Here is an 18775-nt window from a genome sequence, read left to right on the forward strand (position 1 = left end):
TGAGGCTGGGGCGGGATGGGGGGGGAGGGTTCGGGAGGAGGAGGGAAGAAAAGATATTGCTAAGCATGATGGGCAATTGCAGTTTGCAAATTGTTAACAGTCCTGAGATGGAGATTTGGAGGTGTGACATAGGTTTATAGCACACTTCTGCATATTTTTACTTAGAAGTAACTCCTGCTGAAATTAGTGGTTGTTGTGTGTGAGGTGCCGTCAAGTTGCAGCCGGCTTATAGTGACCCCAGAAAGGGGCGTTTGAGGCAGTTGAGAGGCAGAGGTGGTTTGCAGCGCCTTCCTTGGTGGTCTCCCATCCAACCACAGACCTGACAAGATCAGGCTCTACCATGCTGCCTTCTCTCCTCATTAGTCATTATTACTGCACAGGATTACGGCCTTCCTTCATCCCTCCTTTTTTGCTTACCGTCCATCCTGCGGAAGAGTTCTAGGATACTTGAAAGCTTGTTCACTGCTTTGGGGTGCTCTATTACTTGGCTGTAATAAAAATTATTACTCTCTTGAGTTTTGGATCTTTGGTCTGTTAACCAATTCAGCTAAGTGCAATTTCCATTCCCCCCACCCCAAAGGTCCTCTACATCTTTTACTTGCTACCTGACAGGCAGATATTAAGATCATTCCGGGGGGTGGGGGTGGGGTGTATTCCGTGTGCAGTGTGTCTCTTGATATTTTTAGTATGCCATCAAGTGTGAGTATATTTTTAAATAACTTGGCATTCACAACTTGCAGGTGATACTAAGCATCTTGGTCCCCCCCGCCATACTGATGCTGGAATACAAAACCAAGGCAGAAATGTCCCATATTCCCCAGTCTCAAGATGCACACCAAATGACCATGGAAGACAGTGAAAACAACTTCCAGAACATAGCAGACGAAATACCAATGGTAACTCATGTGCGCCCTTTCCCCCCCACAAAGAATGCTGATGGTGTGTTGTCATAAATGATTTTTAAAGTGTGTGTTTTTGTATGTTAGGAAGTGTTTAAAGAAGTAAAAATCTCAGACAGTCACGAGGGAATGCATGACATGGAGACAGCTATAAAACCGAAGAGGCTTCCGGTGACACGGAAGTTTTATGCCTTTTATCACGCACCAATAGTGAAATTCTGGTTTAATACGGTGAGTCTTGTTTTTCTTTTCGACGAGGAATTACTTCATTTGTTGCGCTGTTGGCCTCCCCCAGTCCTCACCTTACGACCCCAAGCCACGTCTTTCTGACCTCTCCCTCCCCCAAGCCACAGACTCAGGACCAGGTAGGTGGGAAGCATCATGCCGGGAGAGGGGGGGGAGCCGCTACTGGCCCGACAAAGCCCATTGCAGAGGGAAATGCCCCCTCCCCCACCCTTTGCTAGGGTCCATTGAATCTCCCTCGCAATAGGCTTTGCTGCTAGTACCATGTTTCCCCCCAAATAAGACTTACCCCGAAAATAAGCCCTATCATGATTTTTCATGATTTTGGGAGGAGGCTTAAAATATAAGCCCTACTCCAGTACAAGTCTTCCACCGGTAGTTACATATCAGGATGGTATGATCCAGCAGGGTGCTCCCTGCCAATGAGGATGCAGCTTGTAGCACACATGACAGGGAAGCAATGAGAGTCTGCCTTAATGAATTGTGACAGTACCGTATTTCCCCTACCCCGAAAATAAGCCTTAATCCATCTTTTGGTGCAAAAATTAATATAAGACCCTGTCTTATTTTCAGGGAAACACGGTATGGTAGAATTTAACAATAACAGTTCTGGCGCACTATTAGTCCTAAAATCTGTGCTGATTGCAATTCTTTGCTACAGTGATTTTCCAACCTTGTAAGCAATTCCACTTGTATATAAAAGCAGATTGAGAACCGCTGTTTTACACCTTGTAAGCAATTCCCCTTGTATATAAAAGCAAGTAGAATTGACATTGCCACAGGACCAGCTGTTCCGTGTTAAGAGGTGACATGATAGCCATGTTTAGATATTTGAAGGGATGCCCTGTTGGTGAGGGAGCAAGCTTGTTTTCTCCAGAGACTAGAACAAGGAGTAATGGGCTCAAGGTGAAGGAAAAGAGATTCCACCTAAACATCAGGAAAAACTTTCTGACTGTCAAGGCTATTCGACAGTGGAATGCACTACCTCAGAATGTAGTGGAGTCTCCTTCTTTGGAGGTTTTTAAAGAGAGGCTGGGTGGCCATCTGTCAGGAGTGCTTTGATTGTGTGTTCCTGCTTTGCAGGAGGTTGGATTTGATGGCCCTTGGGGTATCTTCCAACTCTATGGCTCATTCCGCACATGCAGAATAATGCACTTTCAAACTGCTTTCAATGCTCTTTGAAGCTGTGCGGAATAGCAAAATCCACTCGCAAACAGTTGTGAAAGTGGTTTGAAAACGCATTATTTTCGTGTGTGGAAGGGGCCTATGATTCTGTGAGTTCTTTGTGGTATTATAATTTTTGAAAAGGCTGTTTGGTGATAGGTAAAGGTCATCCCCTGCCAAACACATGATCATTACTGACCTACGGGGTGATGTCAAATCATGGCTATGTTTACGGTGTGGTTTGCAGTTGCCTTTCTCAGTCGTCGACCATTTTAATGAACGCTCTATTTTGCTTACTTTTATAGTTGGCCTATATAGGATTTTTGATGCTTTATACATTTGTCGTTCTCGTGAGAATGGAAGAGCTGCCTTCCATTCAAGAATGGATTGTCATTGCTTACATTTTCACATTGGCCATTGAGAAGATTCGTGAGGTATGTTGGCATTTTGCATAATTCTGTGTTACGTGTAACTTAACATAAGAACATAAGAACAAGCCAGCTGGATCAGACCAGAGTCCATCTAGTCCAGCATTCTGCTACTCGCAGTGGCCCACCAGGTGCCTTGGGGAGCTCTCATGCAGGATGTGAAAGCAATGGCCTTCTGCTGCTGCTGCTGCTGCTGAGCACCTGGTCTGCTAAGGCATTGGCAATCTGAGATCAAGGAGGATCAAGATTGGTAGCCATAAATCGACTTCTCCTCCATAAATCTGTCCAAGCCCCTTTTAAAGCTATCCAGGTTAGTGGCCATCACCCCCTCCTGTGGCAGCATATTCCAAACACCAATCACATTCGCCATGGAAGAACGCAGTTTTCCTTTTATTAGTCCTAATTCTTCCCCCCAGCATTTTCAATGAATGCCCCCTGGTTCTAGTATTGTGAGAAAGAGAGAAAAATTTCTCTCTGTCAACATTTTCTACCCCATGCATAATTTTATAGACTTCAATCCTATCCCCCCTCAGGCGTCTCCTCTCCAAACTAAAGAGTCCCAAACGCTGCAGCCTCTCCTCATAAGGAAGGGGCTCCAATCCTTCAATCATCCTCGTTGCCCTTCTCTGCACTTTTTCTATCTCTTCAATATCCTTTTTTGAGATGTGGTATTACCAGAACTGAACACACAGTACCTCAAGATGCGCGTCGCATCCACTGCTTTATATAAGGGCATGACAATCCTTGCAGTTTTATTATCAACTCCTTTCCTAATTATCCCCAGCATAGAGTTTGCCTTTTTCACAGCTGCCATGCATTGAGTTGACATTCCCATGGAACTATCATGGAACTTGCTGAAATTCACAGCCAGATGTGTGAATCAAAGGGCTACTTAAGATGAATTGTGCATCAACTTACCTGTTACAGGGGAGGAAGACGCCATATGCTCCCCAGCCTGCTGGACATCTTGACTTGTGTGTGATGTTTACCTACACAGATAGTTAACTGTAGTTTCATATAACACATGTCCCAACTGTGAGCAGTGCTGAAGATTTGCGTAAACCTTTTTAGACCCTAATTTCAAATCCAGGTTTGGTTTGTGCTAACTAAAGTTTGTGTGCCCATGTGACCAAAGGACCTGTGAAATAACATGTGATTGGCTGTGCCTGATTTCTTATTGTTTTTAAAACAGATTTTCATGTCCGAGGCTGGGAAGGTTAGTCAGAAGATAAAAGTGTGGTTTAACGACTACTTCAATGTCAGCGACACAATTGCCATCATCACTTTCTTCATCGGTTTTGTGCTAAGATTTGGAGCGAAAGGGAACTTCAACGAAGCTACTTATTCATTAAACCAAGTTTTTGTTGCTGGAAGGATAACATACTGCCTGAATATAATCTTCTGGTATGTCAGGCTGCTGGATTTCCTAGCTGTAAACCAACAGGCTGGACCTTACGTTATGATGATTGGGAAAATGGTAAGTCTTTTCTGTGGTCTTAGATGAAAATGCTCGCAGTGTTTCTTGAAGCAGGGTTATATTTTTACAGCTGGGTGGAACAGATCTAGGAATGAAGGCAAAAGGCAAATTCATCTTGTTGACTTGTCCCTTGTAGCCAAAGAGTCGGTGGATGTGAATGAGGCCTCTTAGTGTAGTCCTGAGCAGAAGATTATAGAAGATGGCCTGATTTATTCCTGACATCCCCTGCCAGCATCATGCTGGCAGGGGATGATGGGAACTGTAGTCCATACCATCGGGAGGGCCGTGAGTTTGACACCTGTGGTTTACACCCTTCTAGCTCCCCTGAAATCAGTGACCTCAGAAGGGCATAACTTTGCTTAGGATTACTTAGGTTGATTGAGATAACTGTTTGTGATGGGGCTGGATTTGTCCATTTGCCCATACTCTCATGCACAGGCATGGAATGTATGTGCAGTCCACAGTTGCAGCATGCGGGTCAGTGGTCGTGATTAACATGCAGACATATTGAATGATGCACAGGTATGAATTAGCTTCAGGAATCAAAGTGGATGCTTGAATTAGGAAATTTAAAAATAAAATTATGTACCATGACAAAATGATTCCTTGGCTTGGATGTGAACCAGGTCTTCAGTCCGAAGACCTGGGAGCATTACTTGTTCCACAGAAAAGTTCTAGCATTGTGATGCAGTAGTTAAGAGCAGGTGGACTCTAATCTGGAGAACTGGGTTGATTCCCCATTCCCCCACCTGAGCAACAGACTCTTATCTGGTGAACTAGATTTGCTTGCCTTCTCCTACATTCCCTCTGGGTGACTTTGGGCTAGTCACAGTTCTCTCAGAACTCTCTCAGCCCCACCTACCTCACAAGGTTTCTGTTGTGGGGAGAGGAAGGGAAAGGAGTTTGTAAGCTGCCTTGAGTCTCCTTACAGGAGAGAAAGGGGGGATATAAATCCAAACTGCTTTGTTCTTCTTTCTTCTGACTTGCAGCATTGACTACATAGTAAACACGTTCATGTTCAAGTGTCCAAAAAGATTTTGTGTCCCAAGGAAAGTACATTGCTTGAGCAAGTGTAACCCCTATGTTCAGAATGGGTTGACCCAGAAAGGGCTGGAGACTCAAAGCAGCAGGAGACTGCAAAAACTCTAAAACTTGGAGGAAGCAAGGCTACCAGGCTGGGACCTTGATTTATTTCTTTATATGCTCTTAACACTTTGTTTAAGGGCTTTCTGTGTATATAGTTGATGGGGGTTCTTTTGGGGACCTTCATCATCTTGAATCCCGTTCACCAAGCCTCTGAAGTCTTCAAAAGCCAACCACCACCAAAGAAGAATTGGACTTACAGTAGACTGTAAATATAAGGACTTGAAATGCAACTTGACAGGACTGTAAAGTGTAAATGTTGATGTTTTAAAAGTGTTATTTGTTAAGAGAAATAAACCATTTTGTTTTAAATTTAGTTCTTTGCAACTCCTTCCAAGTTCTGCCCCACAGAACCCACAAGCAGAGGTTACACAAGCCCATTGAAATGAGTAGTCTTTTAGTTAACAGTGTTTTCATGACTTTTAAGAGGTGATTGCAGTTTCTTTGACTCTGCCTCTGTATTTTAATAGGTGGCCAACATGTTTTACATTGTAGTGATCATGGCTGTTGTCCTGCTCAGTTTTGGAGTCCCCAGGAAGGCGATACTTTACCCTAACGAGGAACCATCCTGGGTTTTAGCGAGAGATATCGTGTTTCAACCCTACTGGATGATCTTTGGTGAAGTTTATGCCTATGAAATAGATGGTAAGAGGAAATTGGCAAGAATTGCAGTTTTATCTTGCTTTTAGTGCTGCCAAGGTAGGCTGATGGAAGGAGATATCAGCCTTTGGCGGGCTGTAGATTGAGTCATCTTACTAAGCTCTGTATAGACCAGGGGTCCCCAAACTTTTTAAACAGGGGGCCAGTTCACTGTCCCTCAGACTGTTGGAGGGCCGGACTAAAAAAAACTATGAACAAATTCCTATGCACAAATGATTGTAAAATGTTTGATTTCACCTTTCAGCCTTTCTGTCATGGTCTATTTTTAGAACAGTAACCAAAGTATGTAAAGTACAGGGTGGGCTCCAAATATTGTTGGGGAGGCTGTGGAATACCTTCCCCTGTAAAAAAAAAAAAGCAGAACTTTCCCAATGAAGCATTCCATCTAACCCAGGATCAGGTATCTTCCTGGGTTCTTTCCTCCCTAGCAGCCAGCGAGCGATTCACCAGCCTGGCTGATGCCAATGGGAGTGAGGCGGAACAGAAAGCCTGAGAGCAACACATGGAGTAGCTGAGAGGGAAAGGCGGAGCAGGCGTTGCCACATGTAAGGTTTCCAACTCTGGGTCAGAAAATTCATGGAGATTTGGGGGTGCCATCATGTAACTGCAATCAACAGCCGTTGGGGCCGGTTCCTCCTCTCCCTCGAGCCCCCACTGCACATGAATGGAGCCACCGCTGCCATGCCTGGCGGGCCGGATAAATGCCTTCAGGGGGCCACATTTGGCCCCCGGGCCGTAGTTTGGGGACCCCTGGTATAGACAATAAGAGGCAGTTTGGGTTAGATTAAAACTAAATTTTATTATTTGGCAAGAAGCGATTCTCCTGGTTTACGCAAACTGTGCATGAGTTTACAGGCCGGGCCTGGAGGAATTTGGAGAAACCACTGATCTTTCAGGAGGTTGATACCAGGCGGATATATGCCTAGTAATTCACACTGAACCACAATAAAAATGTCCATGACAGAAAACGGTGGACTCTGAAGTTCCATGAGCATTAAAGAGACGAGGCTTTCATAAAATCCAATAACATTCTAAAGAACAGGAGTCGATCTGTAGATACTTTGCTTGAACTAATTATAATATGGGGGCCAGAAGCAGAGGGAATACTGTACCTGTAGTATAACCCCCCCCCCCCCCCATGGGATGCTGCACCCAAACTGAACAGCTCATTCGCCTAAACTCCGGGATGGAGGCAGAGCATAATCTGCTATGTTGCAGAATGACAGAGCTCCTATACGGTCACTTACAGCCTCCCTTCCCCTTATGGACTAGGTTGGGAAGGATGGGAAAAAGCAAGTTTGTTTAGAGGATCATGGATTCAGTTTTAACCAGTCATGAGTGTTGATCTCAGTATTTTGTGTTGTATTCAGATATTGTTTAGAGCCAGGTTATTCATTTTAAAGGGCACTTAATATAAATGTATGTTTCAGACTCTGATATAATTTTGGGGGGAAACTTGTTCAAAACCTGACATGCAATTCCTATGCAGAGAGCAGCAGTGGCATAGTGATTAAAAGCAGGTGCACTCTAATCTGGAGGAAGCGGGTTTGATTCCCTGCTCTGCCACTTGATCTGTGGAGGCTTATCTGGTGAACTGGATTATCTTGTGCACTCCAACACATGCTAGCAATGTCACCTTGGGCTAGTCACAGTTCTTCTGAGCTCTCTCACCCCCACCTACTTCACAGGGTGTTTGTTGGGGGGTGGGGGGAAGGGAAAGGAGATTGTAAGCCCCTTTGTGTCTCCTTACAGGAGAGAAGGGCGGGGTATAAATCCAACTGTTCTCCTTCTTCTTCTGTGTTGCCCAGTATAGTCTGATGTCTGAATTTGGAGATTAATAGCTTAAACTCAAACACCCGCACTTGCCTGCCTACCCATCTGTTCAAAACTTTTTTAGTTTAAAGTATTATGGTATGCAGTGAGTACTTCTTGAACGTATGCAGTTCAATGCAGTAGCAATATACTGTTCATTATATTTAGAAAGAACTTCATTTTAACTACGTGTTTCCATTTTTTGCTGGTCGAGCGTGCGCAAACAATTCTGAAGCTAAACATCTGTGCGTGATGGGATCCTGGCTGACTCCATTCCTTCAGTCAGTCTATCTCTTCGTCCAGTACATAATTATGGTCAACCTTCTCATTGCGTTTTTCAAGTATGTATATACATCACTTTTACTTTCTATATAGACATTTAAAAGGTGGCTAGATATAAATCCAAACTCTTCTGATGATGCTGATTTGTTCTATACTCTGTCTCAGATAAAGATGTTAATAGATTGTATATTCCTCTGGCAGACCTGCAGAGCTCAACATACCAGACCTTCTTTGTGGTAGAATGCTCCACTTGGTTCTTAGTACCTATCCAACCCTGTCCATCCCCCCCAAAACCATTTGAAAGTTTGATTATAGTTGTTCAGTGAACAATGAATGCTCTTATATCAGCTGCACTGGCTCCCAGTAGAGTTCCGGATCATCTTCAAGGTGCTGGTGTTGACCTTTAAGGCCTTACGCGGCCTGGGACCATCGTATCTTCGAGACCGCATCACCCCATATGTCCCTGTACGGCCTCTTCAATCAGTTGAGGCCAATCTACTAGTGGTCCCTGGCCCCTTGGCGATGCGGCTGGCCTCCACACGGGCCAGGGCCTTTACGGCTCTGGCCCCGGCCTGGTGGAATGCTCTCCCTCCAACTGTCCGGGCCCTGCGGGACCTTGGTGAGTTCCGCAGGGCCTGCAAGACGGAGCTGTTCCGCCGGGCCTTCGGAGGAACCGGCTGCTGATGGTGCCCCCCCTTCTTTGGCCCCGACATCTGGGCCAACTGCCACCTAATGAGACTCGCCATTCCTCCCTTTTGGGGGGTGGGGGGGGAGAGAATTTTAAAATTGGAATGCTGGACGCCACTCCTCCCTTTCGGGGGAGGGGAGGGAACTTTAAAAATAGACTGTTGAACGCCATTCATTTTATTGAGATTTACTGTGTATTTATTAGAAATAGTTTTTTACGTTTTTATCGCTGCTTTTAAATGTTTTAGTTATTCTACATTGTTTTTCCTTGTGTTGTACACCGCCCAGAGCCCTTCGGGGATGGGGCGGTATAAAAGTCGAAGAAAATAAATAAATAAATAAATATCAAAGTACCATGTTCACTAATGTGCTAATACACCCAATAGTGCTCATGGGGCTCACCTTAGCAGAAAGAGGCACCTTTTGGTGGACCAGCAGAGCCTGAAAGGTGCCATTTTAAATGTTCCTTAGAAGCACTTGGGGGTCAACTCTGCAAACTGTGGGTCCTTTCAGGCTTCACCGCAGCGCAGCTTGGAGACAGGGTCCGTGGAAGACCTCCAGTACTGTCCTGATTTCACGAGAATTACCCGGGTACTCATGAGTACCCACCCACCCCCCTTAAGAACATAAGAAAGCGCCTGCTGGATCGGACCAGAGTCCATCTAGTCCAGCACTCAGCTATTCGCAGTGGCCCACCAGATGCCTTTGGCTGCTCACATGCAGGATGTGAAAGCATTGGCCTGCTGCTGCTGCTGCTCCTGAGCATTTGGTCTGCTAAGGCATTTGCAATCTCAGATCAAGATTGGTAGCCATAGAACGACTTCTGCTCCATAAATCTGCTCAAGCCCCTTTTAAAGCTTCATGCAATACCCTGCTCCCAATATGCTGCTCTGGCTGATTACATCAACGAATCTCTCCAATAACAGGTGTCTAGTCTCAGATGGGGGTTGGGGGGTGATTGGCTGGCAGTAGGGAGCCCTTTCCCCTCTTCTTGCCTCTCTGTTTCCAACCACAAGCCAGGGAATGCTAAGCTGTGGCTCACTAAGGGGGCTTACAAGCTGGGGGTGGGGGGTGGTCTATTGACCCACCTGGTGGGATCAGGAATTCCTTTCTCACACAGCATAGCCTGCAATAGTTTTTCTACTAATATTTTGATGGTGTAATATTTTCCAGTCATGTACAGTTCTGAATGCCAGTGTCTTGCGAATTGTACTAAAACGTTTCTCCTTTTTGTTTTTGGCTTCTTTCTTTAGCAATGTGTATTTGCAAGTGAAAGCAATTTCCAACATTGTATGGAAATACCAGCGGTATCATTTCATTATGGCTTACCACGAGAAGCCTGTCCTGCCTCCGCCCCTTATCATCCTTAGTCACATGGCCTCCCTGTTCTGTTGCGTATGCAAGCGAAGGAAGACGGATAAAACTTCAGATGGACCAAGTAAGGACACGGCAGAGAATGTGCAGTGTTGTTGTTCTTATGTATAATGACAAATTCAGGGCTCAGGCCCCTTCTGCACGTGCAGAATAATGCACTTTCAATTCACTTTCACAATTGTTTAAAAGTGGATTTTGCTCTTCCGTACAGTAAAATCCAGCTGCAAAATGCAACGAAAGTGGATTGAAAATGCATTATTCTGCATGTGCGGAAGGGGCCCAAGTGCACGTCTGTAGAAGGAAATCAGTTGTGCTCTGTCCAGTCTTGTTAACAGGTGTGCGCAGCTGAATTTAAAAAACCTAGAAATCTGAACTCATATTCAAATCTCAGTTTGTATACTTCTAGTCATGTCTTCTGTGTTCTAGAGCCAGCACTTGGAGCTTTATTTGCTTAATTAAAAAACGAAACTAAACTTTTTACCAATTTGGATGTTGTGGGTTTTCTGGGTTGTACGACCGTGTTCCAGTAGTATTTTCTCCTGACCTTTTGGCTGCATCTGTGGCTGGCATCTTCAGCGGATCAGTTTGTTTTGAAAAAATAAACTAGAATGAGCTGAAGCCACAGGATGTGGGGGTAGTCAGCAGGGATGTGAGCTAAAAAGTCCAGTTCCTTAAATGACTCTGCAGATTCACATCATAGTTGACACTGTATTTTCAATGCAATTTATTGATTATAATGGGAGCTATTCATACTATTAGGTATGAGAGAGCCAGCATGGTATAGTGGTTAAGAGCAGGTTCACTCTAATCTGGAGAACCGGGTTTGATTCCTTGCTTTGCCACTTGGGCTGTGGGGGCTTATCTGGTGAGCCAGGTTAGCTTGTGCACTCCAGCACAAGCCAACTGGGTGACCTTGGGCTAGTCACAGTTCTTTGGAGCTCTCTCAGCCCCACCCACCTCACAGGGTATTTATTGTTGGGGGGGGGGGGATGGAAATGAGACTGTCAGCCACTTTGAGTCTCCTTATAGGAGAGAAAAGATTTGTCCAAACTCTTCTACTTCTTCTAGGTAGGATTTGGTGGTAAACTCACAATGTAGAAGTTGGGCAACTAGTAAAGCCCAACATATGGTCAATAATTGAGTTCTCAATACTTGAGTTTTGTGTTTGCCATGGTGTCAGTACCATTTTGAATTTTGTTGCCAACTCCTTGTTTGAGAATTCCTGGAGATTTAGGGGGTGGAGCCTGTAGTTTGGGTGGAGGGGCCTCAGCAAGGCATAATGCCAAAATCTACCCTCCAAAGCAGCCATTTTCTCCAGCATAAGGTGCGACTGGATTTGAATTTCCTCCAAGGGAACTGATTTCTCTAGTCTGGAGATCAGTTGTAATTCCAGAAGTTCTCCAGGTCCCACCAGGAGGATGGCAACCCAAACCATCATGTTGCCTTGGGCTGCCTGGCAATTGGGGTGTGTATATATGAATATGTTTCACTTTTAAGTTTGGATTAATTCTGTTTGGATAGTCCGCTGACATGACAGTATCTGTCCCTTTATCCTGTGCTTTTCTATATCCGTCGGCTTGATCTGTTTCCCCCCCACCCTTTCTTCCGTTCTCCAGAACTATTTTTAACGGAAGAGGATCAGAAGAAACTACATGATTTTGAAGAGTTATGTGTTGAGATGTATTTCAATGAAAAAGACGACAAGTTCCATTCTGGGAGCGAAGAAAGAATTAGAGTCACTTCTGAACGGTAGAAAACATGAATGAATGAACGTTTTAAAATGTTGTAGTTTGGTATGAAAGCCATTGCCACCTTTTTTTAAAAGGGCACTGATCCCTTTTTAGGTATTCAGGAGTGGTTGAAGCTTGTAACTGAGTAACTTTTTCACTTCTCAGAGGCCCCTTCCACGTGTGCAGAATAATCCACTTTCACAATGGTTTGCAAGTGGATTTTGCTGTTCCTCACATTAAAATCCAGCTGCAAAGTGCAGTGGAAGTGGATTGAAAGTGCATTATTCTGCATGTGCGGAAGGGGCCAGACAGATGTAAATATGTATGGTTAGTTTACATTGGGCTTCTGACTTCTTCACGTAGTTCAGTGAAAGTACAGCCTCTCATATTCAAAACTCTGTAGGATTAGATGGAGATGGTGGAAGAGTTTCATGTGTGTGCCAAAGCCCTTACATCTGTGTGGAACCTCTCCTCTCCTTTGTTGGGTTCTTTATGATCACAAGACCATTTAGCTATTTCTTGTGGCCTGCTAGCTTATAGGAGCCCGTGGCGCAGAGTGGTAAGCGGCAGCACTTCAGTCCAAGCCCTGCTCATGACCTGAATTCAATCCCGACGGAAGTTGTTTTCGGGTAGCCATCTCAAGGTTGACTCAGCCTTCCATCCTTTCGAGGTTGGTAAAATGAGGTTAGGAGCCAGTGTAGTGTAGTGGTTAAGAGCAGGTGGATTCTAGTCTGAAGAACCGGGTTTGATTCCCTACTCCTCCGCCTGAGTGGCAGAGGCTTATCTGGTGAACCAGATGTGTTTCAGCACTCCTACATTTCTGCTGGGTAACCTTGGACCAGTCACAGTTCTTTGGAGCTCTCTCAGCCCCACCCATTTCACAAGGAGAGGAAGGGAAAGGAGCTTGTAAGCCACCTTGAGTCTCCTTACAGGAGAGAAAGGTGGGATATAAATCCAAAATCTTCTTCTTATCCAGCTTGCTAGGAGTTAAAGTGTAGGTGACTGGGGAAGGCAATGGGACACCATCCCACGAACAAAGTCTGCCTAGTAAATGTAGTGATGTGATATCCCCTAATGGATCAGTAATGACCTGGTGGTAGCGGAGGGGACTACCTTTACCTACACGTACTACCTAGCAATCTTCTTCTGGCACACCATTTGGGTGTTACTAGCAAGCCTAATGTTTTTTCTGCCTTTTCTTTTAAAACTGGTTCATCTCTTTTTGCCCCTAGCGTGGAGCAAATGTGCATTCAAATCAAGGAAGTTGGCGACCGAGTCAACTATATCAAACGCTCACTGCACTCTCTAGATACACAAATCGGCCACTTACAGGACCTTTCAGCTCTCACGGTGGACACTTTGAAAACACTAACAGCCCAGAAGGCTTCGGAAGCTAGCAAGGTCCACAACGAAATCACACGGGAATTGAGTATTTCGAAACATTTGGCACAGAACCTCATCGATGACGGTCCCCTGAGATCTTCCATGTGGAGGAAGCACAGCATCGGCCACGTGTTTGGTTCTTCTTTTCCCCAAGGAGGCCTTGAAAGTAATAATGCTGTACTGTGCAACATTTCTATGCAAGATGAAAGAGATTCTGGACATAAGATGACTGATCTCCTCAACAGGAATGAAGTCAACTTTCCAGAGGCGGGTTCCTCTGGCAGTGCCTTAATCCCAAGAGCTCTTTCGCCTCCAGAACTCCGTCAACGAATACAGGGTACAGACTCACCGAGGAGCAGTAACAAAAGCAAAAAGGCGGGCAGTTCCTCAAAAAGCATGCCGCATCTAATGTCCCCAACAGCTAAATTTTTTGTTAGCACTCCCTCCCAGCCTAGTTGCAAAAGCCCTTTAGAAACTGCGGTAAAGGACAAGAAGGCTGCCGAGACAGATAACGCTGTTGAATTTGGTGCATTTGTGGGTAAGTATCACCAGCTAAAACATGAACTTCCTAAAGCTGCCATTGGTTGCCGTAGTTATCCTGTTTCTCCCACTGTATGTCTTGCTGCCACTGGAGTAGAGGGATATGTTAACCATGCTTTTGTTGATAATGAAAGCGATGGTGTTGCGGACGGCTGCGTGGAGCAGTGGGACCCCCGGCTCTCTTCCAACACAGTGAAGAATAATGCCACACATAAATTGCAGAGGCCTTCTACTAACACGAACAGGAGCGGGACGAGTAAACATCTGAACGGGATACTGAGTGTTGAAGGACTTCCTTGCAGCACTCGAGAAACCGCACCCGAGAACCAAGGTTTATGTTCTGGCACCCTTGCCCGAGTGCAGAAACTGTGGATCGAATCTAAATTGCAAGGTTTGATTTGTCAAGAATCGTGTGGTACCTTGGGTAGATCGTGGCTGGAGGTGACCTTGTGGTACTGTGGTGCTTTTTAACCCTTCAGTTCCTTCCAGCTATGTGTCTGGTTTCTTCTTTATTTAAAGCGTAATTTCTTTTATTACTCTGTCTTAATGGATAATGTTTTTTTCGGGTTTGGTTATCGAACAACAAAAAGGTTTCAATTATAAAATCTACAGGTCAGTGTTTGTAATTCAGGAGACTCCTTTTCTCAAAACTGGTTTTGGAAACTCATCTGCCTTGCTATCTGTTATATTCAGGTGTAATATTTGGCACGGGGATATTAGGCTAGTCTGGGACTATCTCATGTGAACATTCCCCATCTCCCGCACTGTGCACAGGCCTTTACCGGGCTTGTTAAATGGTCCACCATAAACAAATACACATACATTTGCAATGTGGTTTCAACTAGCCTTCTCCTTGCCAATATTTGTCAATATTAACGGCGATAACAGTAAACTATTGTATATCTGCTTTTAATCTTTTGAAGGCAAGAATTCAGGATCACTGTCCTGAGGGATGAATAGAGTGACCTTTATCGTGGAAGAAACGATTTGGTGTTGGGAAACGATCTTTTGTTATGTGTTATAATCTTCATCCTTTCTCTTTGACCTGACAGCAATGTGTTTTGACGTTGGGGATGTGCACGTGGTGGAAGATTGTGCTGGCTCAGCAAATTCCCTTGGTGTGTTCGCCCCGCTCTCCATCTGACATGGGATTTGGTGTTTGTGTAGGGGCCTGGCACTACTGCACAGTCATACTGTGTATTAGTTCTGTGGTCTGAGCCAGTAGTCTTTGGACTCTGTGCTGTGATACAAATACAGGAACTTGTGGTGGTGGGGAGTTTCAGTATGGCAGACCAGTAGAATCCTAATTCCCCACTGGACGTATCTCTAAATACAAACAGAGAAAGGACCCCACGTCCCATGTCATTCAGATTCTTTTTTACACATGTAGAAGGGTGAAGATTATATTTTAAAATACTCTCATATCGAACTCTGCTTTTTCTACTAGCTAGTCAAAATTCTACTATTCGTGCTCCAAGTTAAATATATATATTTCGCCCTACGAAGTTGGTTTTTCTCCCCCATCCTGTTTTCTTGGATGGGTGGTTTGGCTTCAAGACATCACTGTACATATTTTATGTAGGAAAAGCAATAGTTCCTCAGTCTAATCACAGACCCTAACTATATTTCCATCATAGTCGTTTTCTCTGTGCTTTCAAATCCCAACAGCATTTCATTCTGTATTAAACATTTAGCTACTCCTATCTAAATCTGTACTATTTTTTTTAACGTGGCAATGTCCCAAAGGTCACAGAGACAGCATGGAGTTACAGCGATTTAAAGACACCGAGTTTAAGGGCAAAGAAAAAAACGACACAATTGAGGTAAGAGGGGAATGCCTGTGTACAATTATTACCATCTCCCGCTCCCCCCGACCACCATCACCCCTGGTTCATGATTTGTTCTCAAAATTGAGTAATGGCACAAAATGATGTGTGTAACTGGCTGATGGGCACAGTTCAGTGGCCCACCCCCCCCTCCTCCGAAAACCTAGAAGGAACCTCATATTAGTTAATTCTTTTTCCATATTCCCTCATTATGTTAGAGAAGGTTTATCACAGAATCCAAGCCATGTTTGACAAGGGGATGTCACTGCAAATTCTGCCTTTCCGGTAACTAAAAATTCTTGGGTTCTGCTGGTTTCCACTAAAAGGTCCAAGTGGAGTCATGTGCGTTCTTCAGCACAAGTTAAATCGGTGTGGGTGCTGTGTGGTTTCCGGGCTATATGGCCGTGTTCTAGCAGCATTCTCTCCTGACGTTTCACCTGCATCTGTGGCTGGCATCTTCAGAGGATTTCCCAACATCAGATCCTCTGAAGATGCCAGCCACAGATGCAGGCGAAACGTCAGGAGAGAATGCTAAACCTGTAACTTGAACATCGCCATACAGCGTGAAAGCCTTTGACAGCACCCAAAGGATTCCTCGCCGGAGCTTTGACAATACATGTCGGTGGTTTCCATTTAAAAGAAGCCTGGATTCTCTTTACCATTAAAGAATCTTATTTAAGCGTTGACTTTGTCAAAACCATTATTCTCTGCACTGTTAAACACTGCACTGTTTCCTCGAAAAAATAAGACAGTGTCTTATATTAATTTTTGCTCCCAAAGATGCGCTATGTCTTATTTTCAGGGGATGTCTTATTTTTCTGTGTTCTGGTTCGCCGGGCATACTTCCAAACAAAAAACTTTGCTACGCCTTTACTTTCGGGGGATGCCTTATATTTCGCACTTCAGCAAAACCTCTGCTACATCTTTTTTTCAGGGGATGTCTTATATTCGAGGAAACAGGGTAGAACTTTGATAAAAGAGTGTTTATGCTGCCTCGGATGGTTATCAGCAAGACTGGTCTTTTTTCTGTAGCTGTGCCTGCCATGTTGTTTCTCCGTGCTGCCCCGGGAAAAAAGATGGCAGGTGCAACTGTCGTAAAAGACCAGTCTTGCTGATAACCGTCCAAGGCAGTATAAATGCTCGTTTTTAAAAGTTCTGCGTGTAACAGTTCAGAGAATAATGGTTTTGACAAAGCCAGCGCTTAAATAAGATTCTCTAACGGCAAAAGAGAATCGGAAGGGGGCAGGCAGGCACTAGGATCCCGGCGGAGCCTTCCACCCCAAAGAAGGGATTAATTCACACATCTGCTGAGATCTTGTGGGAAAAGATATAACTAACGTCAGGCAAGACGGTTGGGATGGGGAAGTGCAGGTTGTGAGAGCAAGCCTCGAGCTTTTTTCAGGCTCTTTCTTACATAAGAACATAAGAACAAGCCAGCTGGATCAGACCAGAGTCCATCTAGTCCAGCTCTCTGCTACTCGCAGTGGCCCACCAGGTGCCTTTGGGAGCTCATCTGCAGGAGGTGAAAGCAATGGCCTTCTGCGGCTGTTGCTCCCGAACACCTGGTCTAAGTATCTTCTTCTGGGACTAAGTATCAGACAACACTCCAGCAGCTGATGTACTATGCGGCTTAATTACTGTCTCATGGCAGTGTTCCAGTTATCTTAACTAAGCAGAAGGAGCTGAAGTTGAATAGTACGGTGGCTAAGAGCCTGAGCTGCGGGTTCGAGAAGTTCAGATACTTGTCAAGACATGGAATGTTTAGCAGACACAGTGCATAGTTTTAATTGGTCTGCATAACCTTAGAGAGAATGCGCGTAGCTTTGAAAATGACTTGCAGCATAACTGATGGCATGTTCCACTGGAGTGGTTGTGTTAGTCTGCTGCTTCTAAAATAACAAAGAACTTTTGTGGCACCTATAAAAACTAACAGGTTTATCGTGGCTTTAAAATTTTGTCAGCCCGTGCCTGATTTGTGAGGTGCGTTACGTGCTGCCTTCCAATGGTAGAGAAATTTATACCCAAAGCTACAAAATGTGGAAGGATTATAATGTGCCTCACTTGTGGGAAAAGGAAATTGTGTATTTTAAAAATTCCTCAACCACAAATGTAACACCTTACTACTTTTCATCTCAACACAACATTTAAATATGAAACATCATGGAATCATAGAGCTGGAAGAAACCCCAAGGGCCATCAAGTCCAACCCCCTACAATGTAGGAACACACAATCAAAGCACTCCTGACAGATGGCCATGGAGCCTCTCTTTAAAAACCTCCAAAGAAGGAGACTCCACCATACTCTGAGGTAATGCATTCCACTGACGAACAACCCTGTCAGGAAGTTTTTCCTGATGTCTAGGTGGAATCTATTTTCCTTCACCCTGAACCCATTACTCCTGGTCCTGATCTCTGGAGCAGCAGCAAACAAGCTTGCTCCCTCATCAACATGACATCCCTTCAGATATCTAAACATGGCTATCATGACACCTCTTAACCTTCTTAATCCAGGTTAGTGGCCATCACCACCTCCTGTGGCAGCATATTCCGAACGCATGATTGGTGTTTGGAATATGCTGCCACAGGAGGTAGTGATGGCCACTAACCTGGATAGCCTTAAAAGGGGCTTGGACAGATTTATGGAGGAGAAGTCGATCGATGGCTACCAATCTTGATCTTCCTTGATCTGAGATTGCAAATGCCTTAGCAGACCAGGTGCTCGGGAGCAGCAGCAGAAGCAGCAGCAGGCCAATGCTTTCACCTCCTGCCTGTGGGCTCCCAAAGGCACCTGGTGGGCCACTGCGAGTAGCAGAGTGCTGGACTAGATGGAATCTGGTCTGATCCAGCAGGCTCTTCCTTATGTTCTTATGTTCTCTTCACCAAACTAAACATCCCCAGCTCCCTAAGCCTCTCCTCGTAGGACATAGATTCCAGGCCTTTTACCATTTTGGTTGCCCTCCTCTGGACCCGTTCCAGCTTGTCAAGTCCTTGATTGCACTTTTTTTTTTAGGAGCAACAGGAGGATTTCAAAAAAGCAATTTTGGAAGGCATCGAGACAACAGGGCAACAGGTAGAACCATGGCTTTTATCCTTATGCCCCATTTCCTTGAATGTAGGTGGCAGGGTT

General features: G+C 44.8%; 1 protein-coding gene across 1 annotated transcript in view; it reads left to right on the forward strand.

Moving 5' to 3' along the window:
• Positions 1-18775, forward strand: part of TRPM7 (transient receptor potential cation channel subfamily M member 7) — a 72277-nt gene that overhangs the window by 41577 nt on the left and 11925 nt on the right. Inside the window, 11 exon segments of the mRNA XM_048481851.1 lie at positions 741-896; positions 987-1130; positions 2612-2740; positions 3927-4211; positions 5825-5999; positions 8041-8167; positions 10049-10233; positions 11786-11918; positions 13132-13820; positions 15569-15645; positions 18659-18718. Coding sequence (XP_048337808.1) covers positions 741-896; positions 987-1130; positions 2612-2740; positions 3927-4211; positions 5825-5999; positions 8041-8167; positions 10049-10233; positions 11786-11918; positions 13132-13820; positions 15569-15645; positions 18659-18718 — 2160 coding nt within the window.

The sequence above is a fragment of the Sphaerodactylus townsendi genome, linkage group LG17 (assembly GCF_021028975.2).
Source record: "Sphaerodactylus townsendi isolate TG3544 linkage group LG17, MPM_Stown_v2.3, whole genome shotgun sequence".
In the NCBI taxonomy this organism is placed as follows: domain Eukaryota; kingdom Metazoa; phylum Chordata; class Lepidosauria; order Squamata; family Sphaerodactylidae; genus Sphaerodactylus; species Sphaerodactylus townsendi.